The sequence below is a fragment of the Bubalus bubalis genome, chromosome 11 (assembly GCF_019923935.1).
Source record: "Bubalus bubalis isolate 160015118507 breed Murrah chromosome 11, NDDB_SH_1, whole genome shotgun sequence".
Taxonomy (NCBI): Eukaryota; Metazoa; Chordata; class Mammalia; order Artiodactyla; family Bovidae; genus Bubalus; species Bubalus bubalis.
In genome coordinates, this window is record NC_059167.1 from 91,209,014 (window position 1) to 91,230,127 (window position 21,114).

The window sequence follows — 21,114 nt, forward strand, 5'->3', positions numbered from 1 at the left end:
TACAATAATTTGGAAATGAGAAGTACCTAACGAATTTATGAGCATGTAGTTAGGTTCATGTGGCTAAAGAACTTATTTATGGCTGCAAGACAGAAGATGAGTAGCATGTGATAGTTGCTGTTGATTACGTTTAACAAGGAAATAAAAGAAAGGTACTCAACGAAGCACCACCATCTAAAAGTCTAGCTGTTCAAAACTGAAAACAATTCCTAAGTCCCCACCTTTGCAGGGTCAGGAAACACACTAACAAAACTGCTCAGCCGCAGAAAAAAAGCCATATTCTCCAAAGTCCAACTTCAGATGTGGCCAAAGATAATAAAAATCGAAGGATCTCTTGCAAGCCAAAGCCAAGGACCATAAAGAACTATGCTCCAGGGCATGTGCTAGAATATTAACTGTTTGTCACTGGTCTACAGGAGAAGGAAATGGCAACCCACTCCAGTACTCTTGCCTGGAAAATCCCATGGACAGAGGAGCCTTGATAGGCTGCAGTCCATGGGGTTGCGAAGAGTCAGACATGACTGAACAACTTCACTTTCACTTTTCACTTTCATGCATTGGAGAAGGAAATGGCAACCCACTCCAGTGTTCTTGCCTGGAGAATCCCAGGGATGGCGAAGCCTGGTGGGCTGCCTATGGGGTTGCACAGAGTCGGACACGACTGAAGCAACTTAGCGGCGGCAGCAGCAGCACTGGTCTACAATGATGAGAAAAACACAGAAACTGACTATAAATGTTTAGCAGCTTTTATAGCAATTTCACAAAGTAAATCTGTGGGCTAATCAAATGTTAACTAGTCATTTGATATGCTTTTTTATTTCATTTTTGTCATACTTTGAGCCCTAGCAACATCTGTCCAGCAAGGTTCCAAAACCACTACATTTCAGTGTCTGGTTTATGTCTTCCATTCTTCTCCTCTTCAAATATTATTAGTAAGAACACGTATTGTAGTTATATGTCCTTACAACTACTCTATGAATTCAACAGTGTAAGGGAAACGGATAACTTATGAAGTCCAGAGATCATGGCTACTAAGTATTACTCAGAAATCCCAGACTTTGAGCATGACATAGTGACTGAACGGAAGTTAGGGGTTATCTCCACAGGGAAGAGCCAAGGATGAAGTACATATAGGAAGAAGAACATAGTTGTGGTTTAGTCACTAAGTCGTGCTTGACTCTTTGGGACCCCATAGACTGTAGCCTGCCAGGCTCCTCTATCCGTGGGACTTCCTAGGAAAGAAGACTGGAGTAGGTTGCCACTTCCTTCTCCAGGGAATCTTCCTGACCCAGGGATTGAACCCACGTCTCCTGCATTGGTAGGCGGATTCTTTGAAATACATATAGGAAGGACAATATCTACTCACAAAAATGGTAGAGTGTCCAAATGTTTCTAGGTCTCTACACGTGTTAAAATTCCACTTCCCCACTTCCTTGAGTTACATATGGCCATGACTTGATTTGGCCAATGAAATGTGCAAAGTATCATATGTAACTTCCAAAAGCTTTTAAAAGTCAATGTGTATGTGTCATGATACACTTTATCTCTGCCACGATGATTGAAAACAAACTGTTAAACCAAGTCTCAGGAAGAGGGCAACATGGGACAAGGCTCCCCGCCTACTAGTGTTAACATAAAATAAACATCTTGCTTTAAACTTCTAAAGATTTAGGGTTGTTATTACACTATAACCCAACCTAGCCCTGTTTGTTTTAGTGACAGCTAAGAAGAGAGTGACTTGAACATTAAAAACATATCCTAGATCTTAAAGGAATATATTTCAAAGAATTCACAAGAAGTTGACCCAATTTCAAGTTAGGAAGATTTTAAAAGGGAAGATGACTCTAAAATGCAACTGACTGTTACCACAACCAGTGCCAATATGAAAAGAAAATGAACTCATGTGCAAATATTTGCCAATACTACACACAGACACCTCCCCACTAAGTGCAGACTCTTAGCCTTTGGATCTGGAAAGAGCCCTCAGTTCAATACGATGCTCCTGGATGAATAATCAGAGTTAGTATGTAAGATGTAACTTCTGCCTCATCCCTAAACTCTAAACAAGTATGCATGCACAGGTCATTTAAAAGTTGGGAAAAAGTATGTGACATTTAACCAAGGACAAATACAAGAGGCTGACAAACACTGTAAGAAAGGATGCATGAAGGTTTAGTACAAAAAGGGCTAAAGCTTGTAAATAAAATGTTAATGGCAACAAAAGTTTGTTTTGCTCAGCACCAGAATTCTGAGAAAGGAGGAGGAAGTACCTCAGGAGAAAAACACTGATCCTCCTGTTAGTGAGAGGTGTAGACAAGGATTTGCCCTTCTGTGCAGATGGAGCAGCTGATGGCCCTTTTCAGTTGGAGCAATCTCATTGGGGAACTGGGTCCTATATATAACACTTGGCAAACAGTTCTTTTGCTTTCAAAGACCACTGTGCTAATCTCCTCTCCCAAAACAACAATATTCAACCATTGTGCATCAGGGACACATTTCAAATTTTAGGTTTTCCAGGCACAAGCTTTTCTAGAAGACCCTTGGTTAGTTTCTTCTGTAAAGGCCTAAATTTCCCTTATCATTAAACATAAAACTAATGGTTTCCCCTTTTGAGAAAGAGGAAATCAGCAACTCTAAACATTAAACAAAGATCTGCAGGCATCATTCTCTGGGAAAAGCCACACTTCATATTCTGCAACAAATGGGGCATATAATAATACTTGCAAAGTTCCTGTAAGAACATCCTGTCAAAAATTAGCTTACTTACAGTTTAACACTGCTATTGGAGAACAGAACCTGTTCACTGAACCAGCCTCCAATAAAATGCTGATTAGATCTCATAAATGATGAATCTCACAGTTTATCATTTATGACCCAAAGGAGGCAATAAAAGGAGTCAACACATCTCCACTTACAGAGCTTCCCTGAGGGAGTGAGGCAAATCTTCTATCTACACCTCCCCATATACATGGCCCCAAAAAGGAAGGAGAAAAAGGTAACTATCCCGATTTCCTATGACTCTGAAATAAAAAAAAACCTCACAAGCAAAGATGTGAAACACATATGTGTGTGTGTGTGCTCAGTTGTGTCCAACTCTTTGCAACCCCATGGACTGTAGCCTGCCAGGCTTCTCTATCCAAGGAATTTTCCAGACAAGAATACTGGAGTGGGTTGCCATTCCCTTCTCCCGGGGATCTTCCTGACTCAGTGGTCAAACGTGTGTCTCCTGTTTCTATAGCACTGGCAGGTGGACTCTCTACCACTGAGCCCCCTGGGAAGCCCATGTGTGGTTTACTCTCACTTTGAGTAGAGAATTTGGGGAAAAGAGAAAAACCCCTTCATGGAGAAAATCTATTCATGACCTGATTCATTGATTATAAAACATACAAAAATAAAACATGCCAGAAAATAAGTGGGTTTCCTGATTTTGGCAAGTGCCTAAAAGCACATAACTCTGAATCCATGCTTAATTGATGTGCAACAGACTGGTTCCAAATAGGAAAAGGAGTACGTCAATATTGTCACCCTGCTTATTTAACTTATATGCAGAGTACATCATGAGAAACGCTGGGCTGGAAGAAACACAAGCTGGAATCAAGATTGCCGGGAGAAATATCAATAACCTCAGATATGCAGATGACACCACCCTTATGGCAGAAAGTGAAGAAGAACTAAAGAGCCTCTTGATGAAAGTGAAAGAGGAGAGTGAAGAAGTTGGCTTAAAGCTCAACATTCAGAAAACGAAGATCATGGCATCCGGTCCCATCACTTCATGGGAAATAGATGGGGAAACAGTGGAAACAGTATCAGACTTTATTTTTTTGGGCTCCAAAAGCACTGCAGATGGTGACTGCAGCCATGAAATTAAAAGACGCTTACTCCTTGGAAGGAAAGTTATGACCAATCTAGACAGCATATTCAAAAGCAGAGACATTACTTTGCCAACAAAGGTCCGTCTAGTCAGGGCTATGGTTTTTCCAGTGGTCATGTATGGATATGAGAGTTGGACTGTGAAGAAAGCTGAGTGCCAAAGAATTGATGCTTTTGAACTGTGCTGTTGGAGAAGACTCCTGAGAGTCCCTTGGACTGCAAGGAGATCCAACCAGTCCATTCTAAAGGAGATCAGCCCTGGGTGTTCTTTGGAAGGACTGATGCTAAAGCTGAAACTCCAGTACTTGGGCCACCTCATGCGAAGAGTTGACTCATTGGAAAAGACTCTGATGCTGGGAGGGATTGGGGGCAGGAGGAAAAGGGGACGACAGAGGATGAGATGGCTGGATGGCATCACCGACTCGATGGACGTGAGTTTGAGTGAACTCCAGGAGTTGGTGATGGACAGGGAGGCCTGGCGTGCTGCAATTCATGGGGTCGCAAAGAGTCGGACACGACTGAGCAACTGAACTGAACTGAAGCACATAACTGCAATCAGTTAGTTCACTGGGGCGAGGAACTCTCTGAACCCTTTCAAATCAGTGTACTGGCCTAACCACATTCTTTATGAATACATGAGGCAAATGCCTTAAGCTGCAAACAAACAAAGAAACCAAGATCCTTCTGTAGAGCACTGATGAAGTTCTCGCTCCAAGTTTGCCCTACTGTAGGCTGGCTGCACGGCACAACCTGCTCAGCTGAGTGTTTCATCTGAGGGATCTTCACAGAACAGTACCAGACCTCAACATCCATCAGTTTGTCGGCACACCCTATACAGAACCCAGAACACACCAACATGTGGTGCCTGGTTGAACTACTGTCCCACAATCTGGAGACTTGTACCTTCTCTGTGAATCTCTTAGCTAGGAAAGAAGGCAGCAACACGCTCCTTAGGATGGTGAGTTAGGAAAGGCCGAGTCTTAGCTACACAAATAAATGTAGCAGTGTCTTTCACAGGGATACTTAAATAACAATGCGCCACCCATCCTAGGGGGAACACAAATGATTCTCTCATCATTTTGCACTACTTTGCTCATTTTGTTACCAAACAAACTCCCCTCCCCACAAGTCAACAAATATGTCAGTCCACTGTATGTGGGAAGATCTATTTACTTCTCATTTATTTACAGCATTAAGTAACATAATATAGCATTTGTTTCCTTATGTCTGAGCCCTAGATACAGCGCAACTAGCCACCCACACACAGGTCCGGTCTTTGAAGGAATACATCTGGAAGTTAAAAAGCACAGACTATTCCCCTTTTCCTCTCCAGACATCCATCAAATACTTAAAATTCTGATTCTCTCGTTTTGCCTAACGCTCACAGCATCTTTCCAAATTCTAAGTTTTAAATGCCCACTTTCTCCTTACTCAGAGACGGCTTCCATACCCATCCCATTCTCTTTCCACTCTCTTTCCATATCCCATTCCACTCTCTTCTGGAACATGTCCTGAGGGAGGGAAAGGTCTCTTACTTAGACCTTCCGTTCAGCCTTCGCCTCATTCCTCCCCACAAAAGGCTCACTTTTTATAGGCGCTCACGCTAGGGAAAAAGAAGAAAACAAAACAGAAGCATCCAGGTGAGACCCTATTTAAGCCAAACTCCACAGCCGGGTGGTGCGGTCGTTGCTGCGGTAGACCCACCAGGTCCGAATGCCGGCAAGCATCCCTGCTTGCAGATACCATAGCCCTGGTCTCCAGGACCCGCGCTGCCACCTACGTACCCGAGACCTGAGGACAAGACTTGCCGGCTGGGATCTGGACTGCGGACCGACAGTTCCCTCCACGTGAAGGATGAGACCCAGAAGGCGGGGCCGTGCTTTGCCTGCCCAGTAACCGCGAACCGCTCCCCCTACCTGCGAGCTCACTCTCCTCCCGCCTCCGCAGCAGCAGCCTGCACCGCTCATCTGAGTCGGACGGCTGGGCAAAAAACAACCCACGAGGCTCCTCCCTGTCCTCGTGGGCCCTACGTGCGGCCTCTCCAGCCAATGCGAAGCGCAGGGGGCGGGCAAGAGCCACCCCGGTGACAGGCGACGTCTAGTCCGCCCGCCAGCGCGAGTAGGCCGTACAGTAGTTGGGCCAATCGGCAGCGTGGTTAGGGAATGAACGGGAGGGAGCAGGCGGGGAAAGCGAGCGGCCAATGAGATCGTGGGGTCTCTGAGCGACGGGTCCTGTGGCCTGTGGTCTTCCGAGCGCGGCGCCCAGGGGGCGTGCCCTCCTGGGCCAATCGGCTGGAGCCCAAGGTGCGGAGCGAGCGCCTCAAATGCTCGGGTTTCTCAGCTGATTGTCTCCAGCCGAGAGTTGTTTTTTGCATCTACCGAGGCGAGCCGGAGCAGGAGGAGCCGAGACCCCCGGGGGTGGGGGGCCGGGGAGAGGAGGCGGGGTCCAAGGAGCAGCGGCTGCTCTCCGCGGGGCTCTGGGTCCTGTCACGGCGCTTCCTGGGGTTGGAGGTTGGGGTGGGTGGGGGGTCAGAGGGACATCCTTCTCCCCCTCGACGGCGGCTCCGAGTCCGGCCCCTTCCTTCCCGCGCTCTTTCGCCCGCCCCCCAGCCCCCTCATGAGGGTGTCCGTGCCGGGTCCCGCGGCCGGCCGCGAGCCCTCGACGCCCGGCGGGGGCGGCGGAGACGCCGTCGCTGCCGCCTCAGGCGCCGCGGTGCCTGGCTCGGTGCAGTTGGCGCTGAGCATCCTGCACGCCCTGCTCTACGCCGCGCTCTTCGCCTTTGCCTACCTGCAGCTGTGGCGGCTGCTCCTGTACCGCGAGCGGCGGCTGAGTTACCAGAGCCTCTGTCTCTTCCTCTGTCTCCTGTGGGCAGCGCTCAGGACCACCCTCTTCTCAGCCGCCTTCTCGCTCAGCGGCTCCTTGCCCCTGCTCCGGCCGCCCGCTCACCTGCACTTCTTCCCCCACTGGCTGCTCTACTGCTTCCCCTCCTGTCTCCAGTTCTCCACGCTCTGTCTCCTCAACCTCTACCTGGCGGAGGTAAGGCGGGAGGACCGGCACGCGGGGCCGGGCGGGAGAGTGGGGCCGCCGCGTTTCACTCGGGCTGAGGATCGGTGGCGGGTTGGGGGGGTGGGGTGCGGACCGGGAGAAGCGGATCCGAGAGCAGCCCGGGGAAACTGAGGCACGCCTGGAGTGTGCGCCAGGTTTCTGGCCCTAAACTTAAGCAGCCGATTGACTCGACTACTGAGGGGCTTGGGGAGTCGGCGAGGGGAGGGCGGGTGGTGAGTGAGAGTGTGTGTTCAGACAACTTGAAACAGCAGGACCAGCCTTTGTTTGGCGTCCTGGCCCTTGTACGCGAAGGTGTCGGTGGCACCGACAAAGTGGCATCGCAAGAAGTAGCAGCCGGGGTAGCTCTGCCGAAGCTGGACTCTGTTGAGAGAGGTTGGATGCTGAGGTAGCAGCAGCTCTGCTGAAGCTGGACTGCTGCCAGCCATTACGTCACCAGGCAGAGCTGTTCCTCTGCTATTGTTACTGCGTTTCTTTTATTAGAAGCTTATATTCCCTCCTGCATCTCCTTACCCGGCGCTCGATAAGCCTCACACAGATTCCGTTCGATAGTTCCCCGGCGGGGTTAATAATCAGTAACCAATCCCGAGGGTCAGTATAAAGACCTCCGTAAAGCCCCGAGTGTGTTTGCCCCAGTGGCTTCATGCCTCGACTATTTATTCTACCTCCTAAAGCCTAGTCTTTTTTATTTTTTCCAGCTAATTAAGAGAAAATACTAGTTTAACCTGCGCCTATTGCAGAAACAAACCACCAAACTGTTTTTGCAATAACTTGCTTAATAGCTGGCACCTAATCACACCCCCTTTCTCTTTTATGAGGAATTGCTGGTTGGTTTGTATTGTTCTGCAGCGCTTAGGTATTTGACCCATTTCAAACAGGTTTGAGAGTGTAAGTTTATCAATCATGTGTGCCAGCTAGTGGTATTTAAGCCACGGAATTTTGAAAATTACCACACACACACACAAAAACCCCCACTCCCCTCCCCCCCCCGCAAAAAAAAAAAAAAGCTTAAGGAGGGGAGGAAACAAGGTGACATCATATGCTTAATACTGACTAATATAGAACAATATTGGTCTATGCAGCTAATCCTCTCAAAGGCTTTTGGAGGTGATGAGAATTAACATGGTTCTGAGCAAAAGTAAAAATCATTTGAGGCAGATTGTGTGTTTGTATTCCTGCATAAACCAACTCTTCTCCAGTAATAGCTATGAAGTTGAATGCATAATTTTAAAAGCACAATCATAAATTCAGCTTTTTACCACACTAAAAACAACAGTTAAGAATATGTAACAGAATTCCCAATCATTTGGAAGTCCAAACAATACAGTGACAAAAACCCAAACAGTAAGCAGAAATAAAAAGTATGGGTTTATAAATCAAATAAACATGCCATAGTCACATCATTTATTTGCAGATGTTCTGATCTTCTGGTTGTTGCTTAAACTGTTACAGTACTTCAGTCCTTTATAGTTAAGCTGATACACTGTATTCTTCCTGGCAATTTCTGATACACTACCAGCACATCTCATCACTAAAACTTTGCTCTAGCTTCAGATATAGTTTGCCTAAGCATGATTAGCAGTCCTTAAGCCATGCATATCAGATAATTTGTTTTTTCCTTATACCACTGAGGATGAGATGGCTGGATGGCATCACTGACTTGATGGACGTGAGTCTCAGTGAACTCCGGGAGTTGGTGATGGACAGGGAGGCCTGGCGTGCTGCGATTCATGGGGTCGCAAAGAGTCAGACACGACTGAGCGACTGATCTGATCTGATACCATTTTGACCAACAAAGTCATATTAATGAGGCATTGTAAAACAGTTGGGCATTTCATAAGTAGCTAAACACCTTTTTTACTTTTTCTTGAAGTATAACATATATCATAAAGTACATAAAGCTTACGTACACAGGTACGTGAAATTTTACATATGCACACACTCAATGTTACCACCACCCAGAATAAGATATGCATCATTTTCAGTGCCCTGGAGGTCCCCTTGTGCCTTTTCCCAGTCATACCTCTCACCCTAAGGTAAACACAAATTGACTAAACATTATCACCATAGGGAAAAAGCATCTATATTTAAGCTTGAAATTCTGAAAGTATACTTCTACAGTGTAAACTACACAATATCCAGATTGGATTTTCAGACTTTTGATTGCTGTTATTCCAAGCTAGTGAGGAAGATATTTAAATGTCTTAAAGTCTTCCTATTAAATGGATATCTTGTTTGTGTCATGTACTTTTTAAAACACAGTAAGGTTCTATTATCCTAGAAAACATAATTTGGAAAGAAGCTGGGCTAAAGTTTTTTTTTCCTTTTGGAGTGTCTCCTAGAAAGAGTGTAAATTATTTGTCTATCCTAGTCTTTTTATAAAACGAACGATTTTAAGACACATAACTATACTTAAAAGAACATCTTTTTACCTGTTTAAAAAGAGACGTTTTTAACCAGAAATCATTTCTATATTCAATAGAAAAAATACAAAGGAATCTGTGTTTAAAACAGTTCAGTTCAGTCACTCAGTTGTGTCTGACTCTTTGAGACCCCATGGACTGCAGCACACCAGGCTTCCCTGTCCATCACCAACTCCCAGAGCTTGCTCAAACTCATGTCCATCGAGTCAGTGATGCCATCCAACCATTTCATCCTCTGTCATCCCCTTCTCCTCTTCTCCAATCTTTCCCAGCATCAGGGTCTTTTCCAGTGTGTCAGCTCTTCACATCAGGTGGCCAAAGTATTGGAACTTCAGCTTGAGTCCTTCCAGTGAATATTCAGGACTGCCTTCCTTTAGGATTGACTGGTTTGATCTCCTTGCAGTCCAAGGGACTCTCTAGAGTCTTCTCCAACACCACAGTTCAAAAGCATCAATTCTTTGGCACTCAGCTTTCTTTATAGTATAGCTCTCACATCCATACATGACTACTGGAAAAACCATAGCTTTGACTAGACAATGTTTGTCGGTAAAGTAATGTCTCTGCTTTTTAATATGCTGTCTAGGTTTGTCATAGCTTTTCTTCCAAGGAGCAAGTGTCTTTGAATTTCATGGCTGCAGTCACCATCTGCAGTGATTTTGGAGCTCCCCAAAATAAAATCTCTCACTGTTTCCATTGTTTCCCCATCTATTTGTCATGAAGTGATGGGACCAGATGCCATGATCTTCGTTTTCTGAATGTCGAGCTTTAAGCCAACTTTTTCACTCTCCTCTTTCACTTTCATCAAGAGGCTCTTTAGTTCTTCTTTGCTTTCTGCCATAAGGATGGTGTCATCTGCATATCTGAGGTTATTGATATTTCTCCCTGCAATCTGGATTCCAGCTTGTGCTTCTCCAGCCCAGCATTTCGCATAATGTACTCTACATATAAGTTCAATAAGCAAGGTGACAGTATACCACACTGGAGTATTCCTTTCCCAATTTGGAATCAGTCCGTTGTTCCATGTCCAGTTTTTTTTTTTTTTTTTTTTTTTTTTACATACAAGCAATTTACATGTCCAGTTTTTGAATTCAAATTTTTATATCAATTCCAAGTAATTGGAAGAACTATTGATCACTCTGAATGAATAAGGCTTTCCCAATGAGTTTTTTGTATTACAGCAGAGTGGTAGGGAAAATCTACATGGTGACAAATATAAAACTTAACATTTGACTTGTTTTTTTAACCAAAAGACCCTTATATCTTTTTTATATCTGTTTTAAATAGTTGTGCTTCTTGATTACCCAGGCTGTCTATTAGATGCCAGTTTCATTTTACTTTTGACTTCTGTTAAGTATTTGTTGTATCCACTTCTCACTAATTAAAAACATATAGTAGTAGTTTAAAATTAAATTCTAACTTAAAGACTTAGTTACAAAGAACCATAGAGCAGTATAAAAATAAGGTTTGTAAAACAACCATTACTACTTCGAATACATTGTGGTAATTATTCTAAAAATAAGTTTTCAAAAAGTTAAGACTGCCTAAACCACTCTTTCTTTTCTTTACCATACTTGAATGGAATTCAGGTAGGGGGAGGTGGCCCTTTCTGAAATAATTAGATTTACATACTTACCTCCTGGAACAAATAGTTGGAAAAAAATAATAAACCTATGCACTAAGTTTAAAGCACCTATTGAACTTTTTCCAGCATGATTAATAGAATATGTACTTTACCAAAGAAAAGTTCACACTCCTGTGCTTTTACCAGAGAAGGGTTCAGTCTTTAAAACAAATTATTCTATTAAACATGCTACCTACCATTGGAACAAGTAAAAGGACTTAAAATGAGAGTTGATAGTATCTTTGCAGTGTTGTTGATGCATGCCAGAATCAATGAGTTCACCTCCATGACCCATATTGGCATTTTTTCTTGCAGTTTTGTAACATGAGTGCCAGTTGCTTAATCACAATAAAATGCAGTTACTAAATCACAATGCCAGTACAGCTAGGAAAATTAAATTCAGAATCTTAACTCTTACATACATGGCTGCTGTCATTGTCCCTGACATTCAATATATTCTTCCAAATATTGATGGAATGTCAGAGAACATGATGGAGTTCAACTTAACAGGTACTTTCATTTTGTTATAATGGTCTATGATTTCTCACGAAAGTACTTTTATCACCTAAAATAGAAACTCCCTAAGGATTAGAAGTTACTTTATCATATTTTAAACTCATAGAACAATAGTGAATATATTTTTGGATGACAATCTTGAAGAGACCAAAATCTTGAAAATATTTAACCATCTAAAATTTGAGAGTTAATTTTGATGAATATATGAGGTAAATTATTTGTGTACTTTCTGAGATCTTTTTGTGCCTAAAACATTGCCTATGATATGAATGCTAAGATTCTCTTAGATTTTCTTGGTTCAATTAGTTACTTCTGATTACTACAGGTAAAATCTTACTGATGAAGTCGCTTTAATATATTAGAGTTTTACTTAGCAAAACTATTTTTATAGCATGGCAAATGGCCCATAATAATTAGGGCTTTGCTAATTTGGTTTCAACAAATTCTATTAAACAGAAAAGCCTGCAAAACAAATGAAGTCTCACCTCATGAGTCAGTTACTATCTACTGGAAACTATACTTTTCTCAGTGTTAGATTTTTATCCATGACTGTGATTATAAACTGTTTTTATCCAAATCTACTAAACTGTTCTATCCATTAACTTGATTCTATCCTTCTTGAGATCATCTGTAAAGCAAGAGTTTGAGATACATTTCTATGGCAAAAACATGATTACAATGTCTTACATTCTATGTGATTTAGTATTTTCAAAGCAATTCACGTCTTCACAATCCCTATGAAATAGGTAGGTATAAACAGTGTGATTTGTCCAAGGTTTTATGTCTAATATGTATCAGAAATGAGACTACTGTATAGCCAACGATCTATAAAGTCTTGTCAAGTGGTCTCCTGCCTATGAACTTTTCTGAATACCATTTGTACTGCTTATTATTTAGTGTTCACTGTTTATCTTGTTTTCCCATTTCCCACCATTTCAAACCTTTTCCACTCTTCAGCAAACTTTTTTCATCCTTCTTACTCAGCTTATGACCCTCACCTCCTAGTTTATAGAAGTAGAAACCAGGCCCATCTGGCTGAACAAAGACTCAGAGAAATGTCTTAAAATGCTGCAGAGAGCATTTAATCCCTTTCAGTGAATGATTTTGTTTGCAAGTGAGGAAGTTCTTCAGAGACAAGAAGCCACAAAGAAAGAAGTGAATATGAAATTGTAAAGTACCACACAGATGTTTGTCTTGGGTTTTGGGGGTGATTGCTTGCTGCTTCCTGCTAACCTAAATCCTGAATTTCAATGTCTTGGGGTGACAACACATTGGTATGAAGAGGTGACATTGGAGGCAATACCTTGTGGTGAGGTCTAATCAGAGCACTCATCTCCTCCAGTTTAATGCCAGAATTCTTGAAATACACATCTTAAGTAAATGAATTAGGGAGAAAGAAAGGTTCTCAGAGGTTGGTGGTGGAATTTGTGCTTGTCTCTGCCATGGCTCTGGGTGAAGGAGATACAAATTGAGGAAAAATGTCTTCCCTGAAAATGCATAGCAAGCTTATTCTCACACAGGTTTGAAGCCTAAAATCACACTTCTTTGATTTTAGAGGAGGAAAAAGCTCAACTGGAAAAATGTAGTTTAATGTTACCGTGACTTGGTGATAACCTCAAGCACCTGGAGAGAGCAAATCCAAATAATCTGTTGAGAAGTATACTATAAACCCAGAATTCTGACAAAATTCAAAGGAACATGAGCTCAAAATGAAAAATCACTCTGAGGACTCTTCCTTTCAAAGATTGAAGATGTCAGAATTATCAAACAGATAGTATAAAATGTCTATTTATTTGATTTAATAAAGTAACACTATTGATACATGATAAATAAATAATGTAAATTAACTAGGCACATTTGGGAAATCATTTTTTAATGAAAAAACAATTTAAAATTACAAACTGAAATGAACTGAACAAATGAGCTAAAAAGAAATCATTAAACTGAAAGATATGAGGAAGAAATCACCCAAAATATATCTCAGAGACTTGAAAGATGGAAAATAAGAACAGAGATTAAAGAATTAATATATAATGAACAGGTACAATGTATTGGAATTTTAGAGAAATTACTTTAAAAAATAATGACTTAAAATTTGCCCAAATTTATGAAAGATGCTAAATTTTAAATTCAGAGAGCCAAAAAAAATCCTAAGACAGATTAAAGGAAAATGAACAAAGAGTAATATCTCAAAATACCAAAGACAAACTGTGTTTAAGACAACTCGGTACAGATATTACAAAAAAAGGAATGAAAATTAGTTTATTTTGGTGTTTCATTAACAACTAAGGAATCCAGAAGATGGTGAAACATCTTAAAATTGCTGAGAGAAAATAACCGGCAACCTAAAATTCTGCTCACAGTAACACTGTCAACAACAGGAAAAAATAGAAGCCATGTTGGGGTGACATCAGCAAGATAGTGATGGACCCTCCAGCTCCCTACAAACATACCAATTCAGCAACAATTCACAAATTCCCTGTGTGAGAAATCCAGAAACTAATCGAAAGTCTCCTGTGTAGCAGGTGAACACAAAATAAAAATCATCAAAACCAGTAAGGAGGTTTGGGACAGACTCACATTAGAGTCCCTGACCCCAGCACAGTGCCATACAATTGGGATGAGACCTCCTAGCTCTGAGCTTCTCCCAAAGGAAGGAGTTAGTTCATATGTCCAGCACCCCAGTGTTTTGTAGGGTGCTCTCCAGAGATGAGACCTTCTAACTTACCAGTCTTGGAAGTCTGAGGTGTCCAATACAGTTTAACTGCCTGGAGGAGAATGGGGACAGCACCTTCAGCTGGCAAACAGCGTAGCTCCCCTACTTCTCAGCAGAGAGTGAAGAAACCTGGGCTACAACTTCCTGCTACTCCCTGAGGAGGGAAAGAGTTGGTCGAGGCCCCCAGAGTCTCTGAAAAAGTTGGTTGATGACAGTATTCTGCTGTTCATGGCCAGTCCGTGAAGAATGGGGGAGATACCTATTTTGTAAAATGCACAGACACTAATGTAGAGAGTTGAGGCTGAGGAAAATGAATCAAAGATGTTTCAAACAAAATAAATATCCAGAAACCCCAATGAAACAGAGCTATATAATTTGCCTGACAGAAAATTCAAAATGACTGTCATAAAGATGCTAACCACAGGCAACAGACCAAAGCATGAACAATCTCAACAAAGCAGAATTTCAAAAGAGATAGAAAATATTAAGGCAATTTCTGATCATCCAGTTATAGGACTTCACACTTCCACTGCAAGGGGCACAAGTTCAGTCACTGGTCAGGGAACTATAATTCCACAATCCACGCAGTGTGAACAAAAATGTATATATATGTATATATTAAAAAGTACAAAATATAAATCATGGAGCTGAAGAACATGAAAACTAAAGTGAAAAATTCAGTGGTTCGTCAACAGACTGGATAATAAAACAAGAGAAAGGATCAATGAATCTGAAGACAAATCATTGGAAATAATTCAGTCAGAAAAAGAAAAAGGAATAAACAAAGCTAAAGGGACTTACTGGTACAGCATTAAACCAATATACACATTGAATCCCAGACAGAAAAGAAAATACTAGAAAGGTTATTCAGTAGTAATGATGACTGAAAACTTCCCAAAAGTGGAGGAGAAAATAGACATCCAGATTCAAGAAGTCAACAGAATATAAAGAAATGCACACACTCCAAGACATGTTATAATCAAATTATCAGAAGTCAAAGACCTTTGAATTTTGAAAGCAGAGAAGGAAAAAACTTGTCACATACAAGGGAACCCCTATAAGGCTATGAGAGATTTTTCAGCAGAAATTTCACAGGTCAGAAAACGAGCAGGATAATCTAATTAAAGGGATAAAGGGGGGGTGGCGGGCAGGGGACTGCCAAGCAAGAATAACATACTAGGCAAAATTATCCTTCAAAAAAATGGAGAATGATTTTCCCAGATAAGCAAAAGCTAGAAGAGTTCACTACTAGACTTGTCTTATAGGAAATGCTAAAGCAAACTCTTCAGGTTGAAAATGATGCTAAAAAGTAACACAATAGCATAAGTATGAAACTCATTGATAAAGACAAATATACAGACAGGTACAGAAATTGTATTACTATAATGGTGGTGGGTAAATAACTTAATTCTGGTATAAAAGGTAAGAAAAATATAAAAATAAAGACTATTAAAGATATTAAAAGATACACAAGATAAACAGATATAAATGATGACACTAAAAGGTTGGCGTATGGGCAGAAGTTTAAGTATAGAGTTTGTATGCAATTGAATTTAAGTTATCAGCTTTAAAATGACTGATATGTAGGATATTTTTGTAAGCCTTAAGGTAAACACTCACACATATGCTATAGAAGTTACACAAAATTAAAAGCGAAAAGAAAACAACATGTATTAATACCAAAAATGAACAAAACAGGAAGACAGCAAGAGAGAAATAACAGACCAAAGAGGTATAAGACTAATAGGAAAACATCAACAAAATGGCAATATAAATAATTTCTTTTTAATAGTACTTTAAACGTAAATTGATTAAACTCTGAAGTCAAAGGACATAAGAGTTGCTGAATGAACTAAGAAAATGAAAGACCCAACAATATGCTATATGTAAGAAATTCATTTTCAACTTAAGGACACACATAGAGTGAAAATGAAAGGATGGAAAAAGAAACTATAAAAATAATAACCAAAGAATGTAGGTGTTACTTTAGTTAGACAAAATAGGCTTCAAGTCAAAAACTGAAGAAGGACATTATATTATGCTAAAAGGGTGAATCCACCAGGAACATGTAACAATTATGAATGAGTATGCATCCAACACCAGAGAACCTAAACATATAAAACAAATATTGATAAAAGTGAAAGGAGAAATAAGACACTAATATCATAACTGTAAGAAACTTCAATGCTCTACATTCTATAATGGATAAAGCATCCAGACAGAAAATCAATAAAGCAAGCAAGCATTTGAACCATCAGTTCAGTTCAGTTCAGTCGCTCAGTTGTGTCCGACTCTTTGCGACCCCGTGAATTGCAGCACGCCAGGCCTCCCTGTCCATCACCAACTCCCGGAGTTCACTCAGACTCACATCCATCAAGTCAGTGATGCCATCCAGCCATCTCATTCTCTGTCGTCCCCGTCTCCTCCTGCCCCCAATCCCTCCCAGCATCAGAGTCTTTTCCAATGAGTCAACTCTTCGCATGAGGTGGCCCAAGTACTGGAGTTTCAGCTTCAGCATCATTCCCTCCAAAGAAATCCCAGGGCTGATCTCCTTCAGAATGGACTGGTTGGATCTCCTTGCAGTCCGAAGGGACTCTCAAGAGTCTTCTCCAACACCATAGTTCAAAAGCATCAATTCTTTGGCGCTCAGTTTTCTTCACAGTCCAACTCTCACATCCACACATGACCACTGGAAAAACCATAGCCTTGACTAGACGGACCTTTGTTGGCAAAGTAATGTCTCTGCTTTTGAATATGCTATCTAGGTTGGTCATAACTTTCCTTCCAAGGAGTAAGAGTCTTTTAATTTCATGGCTGCAGTCACCATCTGCAGTAGTTTTGGAGCCCCAAAAAATAAAGTCTGACACTGTTTCCACTGTTTCCCCATCTATTTGCCATGAAGTGATGGGACCAGATGCCATGATCTTCGTTTTCTGGTTTTAAGCCAACTTTTTCACTCTCCTCTTTCACCTTCATCAAGAGGCTTTTTAGTTCCTCTTCACTTTCTGCCATAAGGGTGGTGTCATCTGTATATCTGAGGTTATTGATATTTCTCCCAGCAATCTTGATTCCAGCTTGTGCTTCTTCCAGCCCAGAATTTCTCATGATGTACTCTGCATATAAGTTAAATAAGCAGGGTGACAATATACAGCCTTGACATACTCCTTTTCCTATTTGGAACCAGTCTGTTGTTCCATGTCCAGTTCTAACTGTTGCTTCCTGACCTGCATACAGATTTCTCAAGAGGCAGGTCAGGTGGTCTGGTATTCCCATCTCTTGAAGAATTTTCCACAGTTTCTTGTGATCCACACAGTCAAAGGCTTTGGCATAGTCAATAAAGCAGAAGTAGATGTTTTTCTGGAACTCTCTTGCTTTTTCGATGATCCAGCGGATGTTGGCAATTTGGTCTCTGGTTCCTCTGCCTTTTCTAAAACCAGCTTGAACATCTGAAAGTTCACGGTTCACGTATTGCTGAAGCCTGGCTTGGAGAATTTTGAGCATGACTTTACTAGCGTGTGAGATGAGTGCAATTTTGCGGTAGTTTGAGCATTCTTTGGCATTGCCTTTCTTTGGGATTGGAATGAAAACTGACCTTTTCCAGTCCTGTGGCCACTGCTGAGTTTTCCAAATTGCTCACATATTGAGTGCAGCACTTTCACAGCATTATCTTGCAGGATTTGAAATAGCTCCACTGGAATTCCATCACCTCCACTAGCTTTGTTCATAGTGATGCTTTCTAAGGCCCACTTGACTTCACATTCCAGGATGTCTGGCTCTAGGTCAGTGATCACACCATCGTGATCATTTGGGTCATGAAGATCTTTTTTGTACAGTTGTTCTGGGTATTCCTGCCGCCACTTCTTAATATCTTCGGCTTCTGTTAGGTCCATAATATACTATGGACCAAATGGCACTAACAGACATATATAGAACATTTTGCACAACAGCAACAAAATATATTATTCTCAAGTCTTAGCATATTTAAGAAGATTAAAATCATGCATAGTATCTTTTCTGACCACACTGGAATGAAACTAGAACTCAGTAGCAGAAGTAAAACTAGAAAATTTACAACTATTTGGAAATTCGTATACTCTTGAACAACCACTGGGTCAGAGAAGAAATCAAAAAGGAAATTAGAAAATTTTATGACAAAAGAAAACACAGCAAAAAAGCACTATTAAGAGAGATTTCTAAACCAATAAGCGTCTGTATTTAAAAAGAAGAAAAATCTCAGATGAACAGCCTAACTTCATATATCTAAGAGCTGGGGAAAAAAAGAACCAACTAGTCCAAAATTAGCAGATGGAAGGAGATAAGAAAGGCTAGAGCAGAAATAAAATAGAATATAAAAATAATAGAAAAATTGATGAAACTAAGTTTTTTGAAAAGCTAAACAATTGACAGATTCTTAGCTAGACAATTAATAAGGAAAACAAGTAAAAGTAGAATGAAAGATGAGACATTACAACTGATGGCACAGAAATAAACAGGATCATGAGAGACTACTACAATCATTTATGTACCAAAACTTGAGTAACCCAGAATAAATGGATAAACTCCCAGAGACACACCAAGACTGAATCATGAAGAAAGTATGAACAGACCTATAACTAACATGGAGAGTGAATCAATAATCAAAAACTTCCCAATAAAGAAAACTCCAGACACGTGGCTTCATTGGACCATTCAACCAAATATTTAAAGAATTAATGTCAGTTCTCAAATATTTCCAAAAAATTGAAGAGGAGAGAATACTTCCTAACAAGTTCAGTGAGACAATCATCACCTTGGTACTAAAGTCAAAGATACCACCTGAAAAGAAAACTACAGGTCAGTATTCCTAATGAACATAGATTCAAAAGTCCTCAACAGAATATTAGCAAACTGAATCCAGCAGCACATTAAAAATATCCAACAGCACACCATGACCAAGTGGGAATGACCCCTGAGATGTAAGGATGGTTCAATATAGGAAAATCAACCAATGTGATACACCATATTAACAGAATAAAAGATTGCACATGTTTTCAATAGATCGCAGAAAAGGTATTTGACAAAATTTAACCTCAGGTACGCAGATGACACCACCCTTATGGCAGAAAGCAAAGAGGAACTAAAGAGCCTCTTGATGAAAGTGAGAGAGGAGAGTGAAAAAGTGGGCTTAAAACTCAACATTCAGAAAACTAAGATCATGGCATCCGGTCCCATCACTTCATGGCAAATAGATGAGGAAACGAAACCATGAGAGACTTTATTTTGGGGAGCTCCAAAATCACTGCAAATGGTGACTGCAGTCATGAAATTAAAAGATGCTTGCTCCCTGGAAGAAAAGCTATGACCAACCTAGATAGCATATTAAAAAGCAGAGACATTACTTTGCCAACAAAGGTCCATCCAGTCAAAGCTATGGTTTTTCCAGTAGTCATGTGTGGATGTGAGAGCTGGACTATAAAGAAAGCTGAGTGTTGAAGAATTGATGCTTTTGAACTGGAGTGTTGGAGAAAACTCTTGAGAATCCCTCGGACTTCAAGGAGATCAAACTAGTCCATCCTAAAGGAAATTGGTCCTGAATATTCATTGGAAGGACTGAGGCTGAAGCTGAAACTCCTATACTCTGGCCACCTGTCGTGAAGAACTGACTCACTGGAAAAGACCCTGATGCTGGGAAAGATTGAAGGTGGGAGAAGAAGGGGACGACAGAGGATGAGATGGTTGGATGGCATCACCAACTTGATGGACATGAGTTTGAGCAAGCCCGGGGAGTTGGTGATGGGCAGGGAAGCCTGGCATACTGCAGTCCATGTGGTTGCAAAGGGTCAGACATGACTGAGCAACTGAAATGAACTGAACACCATTTTATGGTAAAAGCTCAACAAACTAAGAATAGAAAAAAAATTACTTCAGTGTAACAAAGCTACATCATTTTATGTCTTGAGATATTTTCTAATTTCTCTCTTTCTTTCTAATTTTCCTTAACAATAAGAAAATCCAAAGTATATGGGCAAAATATTTTGAAAGACACTTGATAAAAGAATACATATGCATGGCCAAAAAAAAACACATGAAAAGACGCTCAAGATTACTCATCAGGAAAACGAAAATTTCAACAATGAGATACCATTAAATATTGACTGGAAAGACAAATTTAAAAGATTATACTAAGTATTGGCAAAGATGTGGATTAATAAGAAAGTATACCCTGATGTTAGGAATGTAAAATTTTATAACCACTTTGAAAAACAGTTGGACAGTTTTTAAAAAGTGAAACACATCATAAAACAAGGAAAGCATATGTCTCTGCAAAAACTTGAGTGTGAATGTTTGAAGTAGATTTACTCACAATGGCCAAAACTTAAATTGACCCATACAGCCATAAAATGCAAAGGGATAAAAAAATATGATATAAAGTATACAAAGGCATATACTTGGCAGTAAGATAGGAACATGCTAGTGATAAGCACAACAAGGATGAATCTAAAATTAAGTAGGTCAGATGAAAAAAATAAGCTCAGTTCATACTATATCACTACATTTATTTTAAATTTTAGAAAACCCAGACACAAAAAGTAGATCACCAATTGCTTAGGACCTGAGCCAGAAGGGAAGGATATACAACAAAGAAGCAGGATGAAATTTAGAGGGTGTGGAAATACTCTGTTTTTGACAGAAATAGTGGTTTCTTAGGTTGTTAAAGTATGACAAAATTCATCAAATTGTACAGCTGCATACATATATTATACCTCAATGAAATGGATCCTTCCTGAAAAAGGTGCAAAGTTTTGTTTGAAATTTAATGAGAGTAAGGCCTAAAGTGTCCAACAAAGGTCCTTATTGTCAAAGCTATGGTTTTTCCAGTAGTCATATATGGAGGTGAGAGTTGGACCATAAGAAAGGCTGAGTGC

At 40.7% G+C, this 21,114-nt stretch overlaps 2 protein-coding genes across 7 annotated transcripts in view; one reads left to right on the plus strand and one right to left on the minus strand.

Annotated features, from left to right (window-relative positions):
• Window positions 1–5,934, minus strand: part of TXNDC16 (thioredoxin domain containing 16) — a 103,049-nt gene extending 97,115 nt beyond the window's left edge. For 3 of the 6 annotated variants that reach the window (XM_025296341.2, XM_025296342.2, XM_025296339.2), the window contains exon 1: window positions 5,655–5,863. The gene's annotated coding sequence lies outside the window, so the exon portion shown is untranslated. Of the gene's footprint in view, window positions 1–5,654 lie in introns of all 6 variants that reach the window. The other 3 variants (XM_025296340.2, XM_025296343.2, XM_044925435.1) reach the window with 3 other exon arrangements.
• Window positions 5,935–6,201: 267 nt separating this feature from the next.
• GPR137C (G protein-coupled receptor 137C) overlaps window positions 6,202–21,114 on the plus strand; it is a 55,307-nt gene continuing 40,394 nt past the window's right edge. The window contains exon 1 of the mRNA XM_006073821.3: window positions 6,202–6,906. Within this exon, the coding sequence (XP_006073883.1) occupies window positions 6,487–6,906 (420 nt within the window). The 5' untranslated portion in view covers window positions 6,202–6,486. The remainder of the gene's footprint in view (window positions 6,907–21,114) is intronic.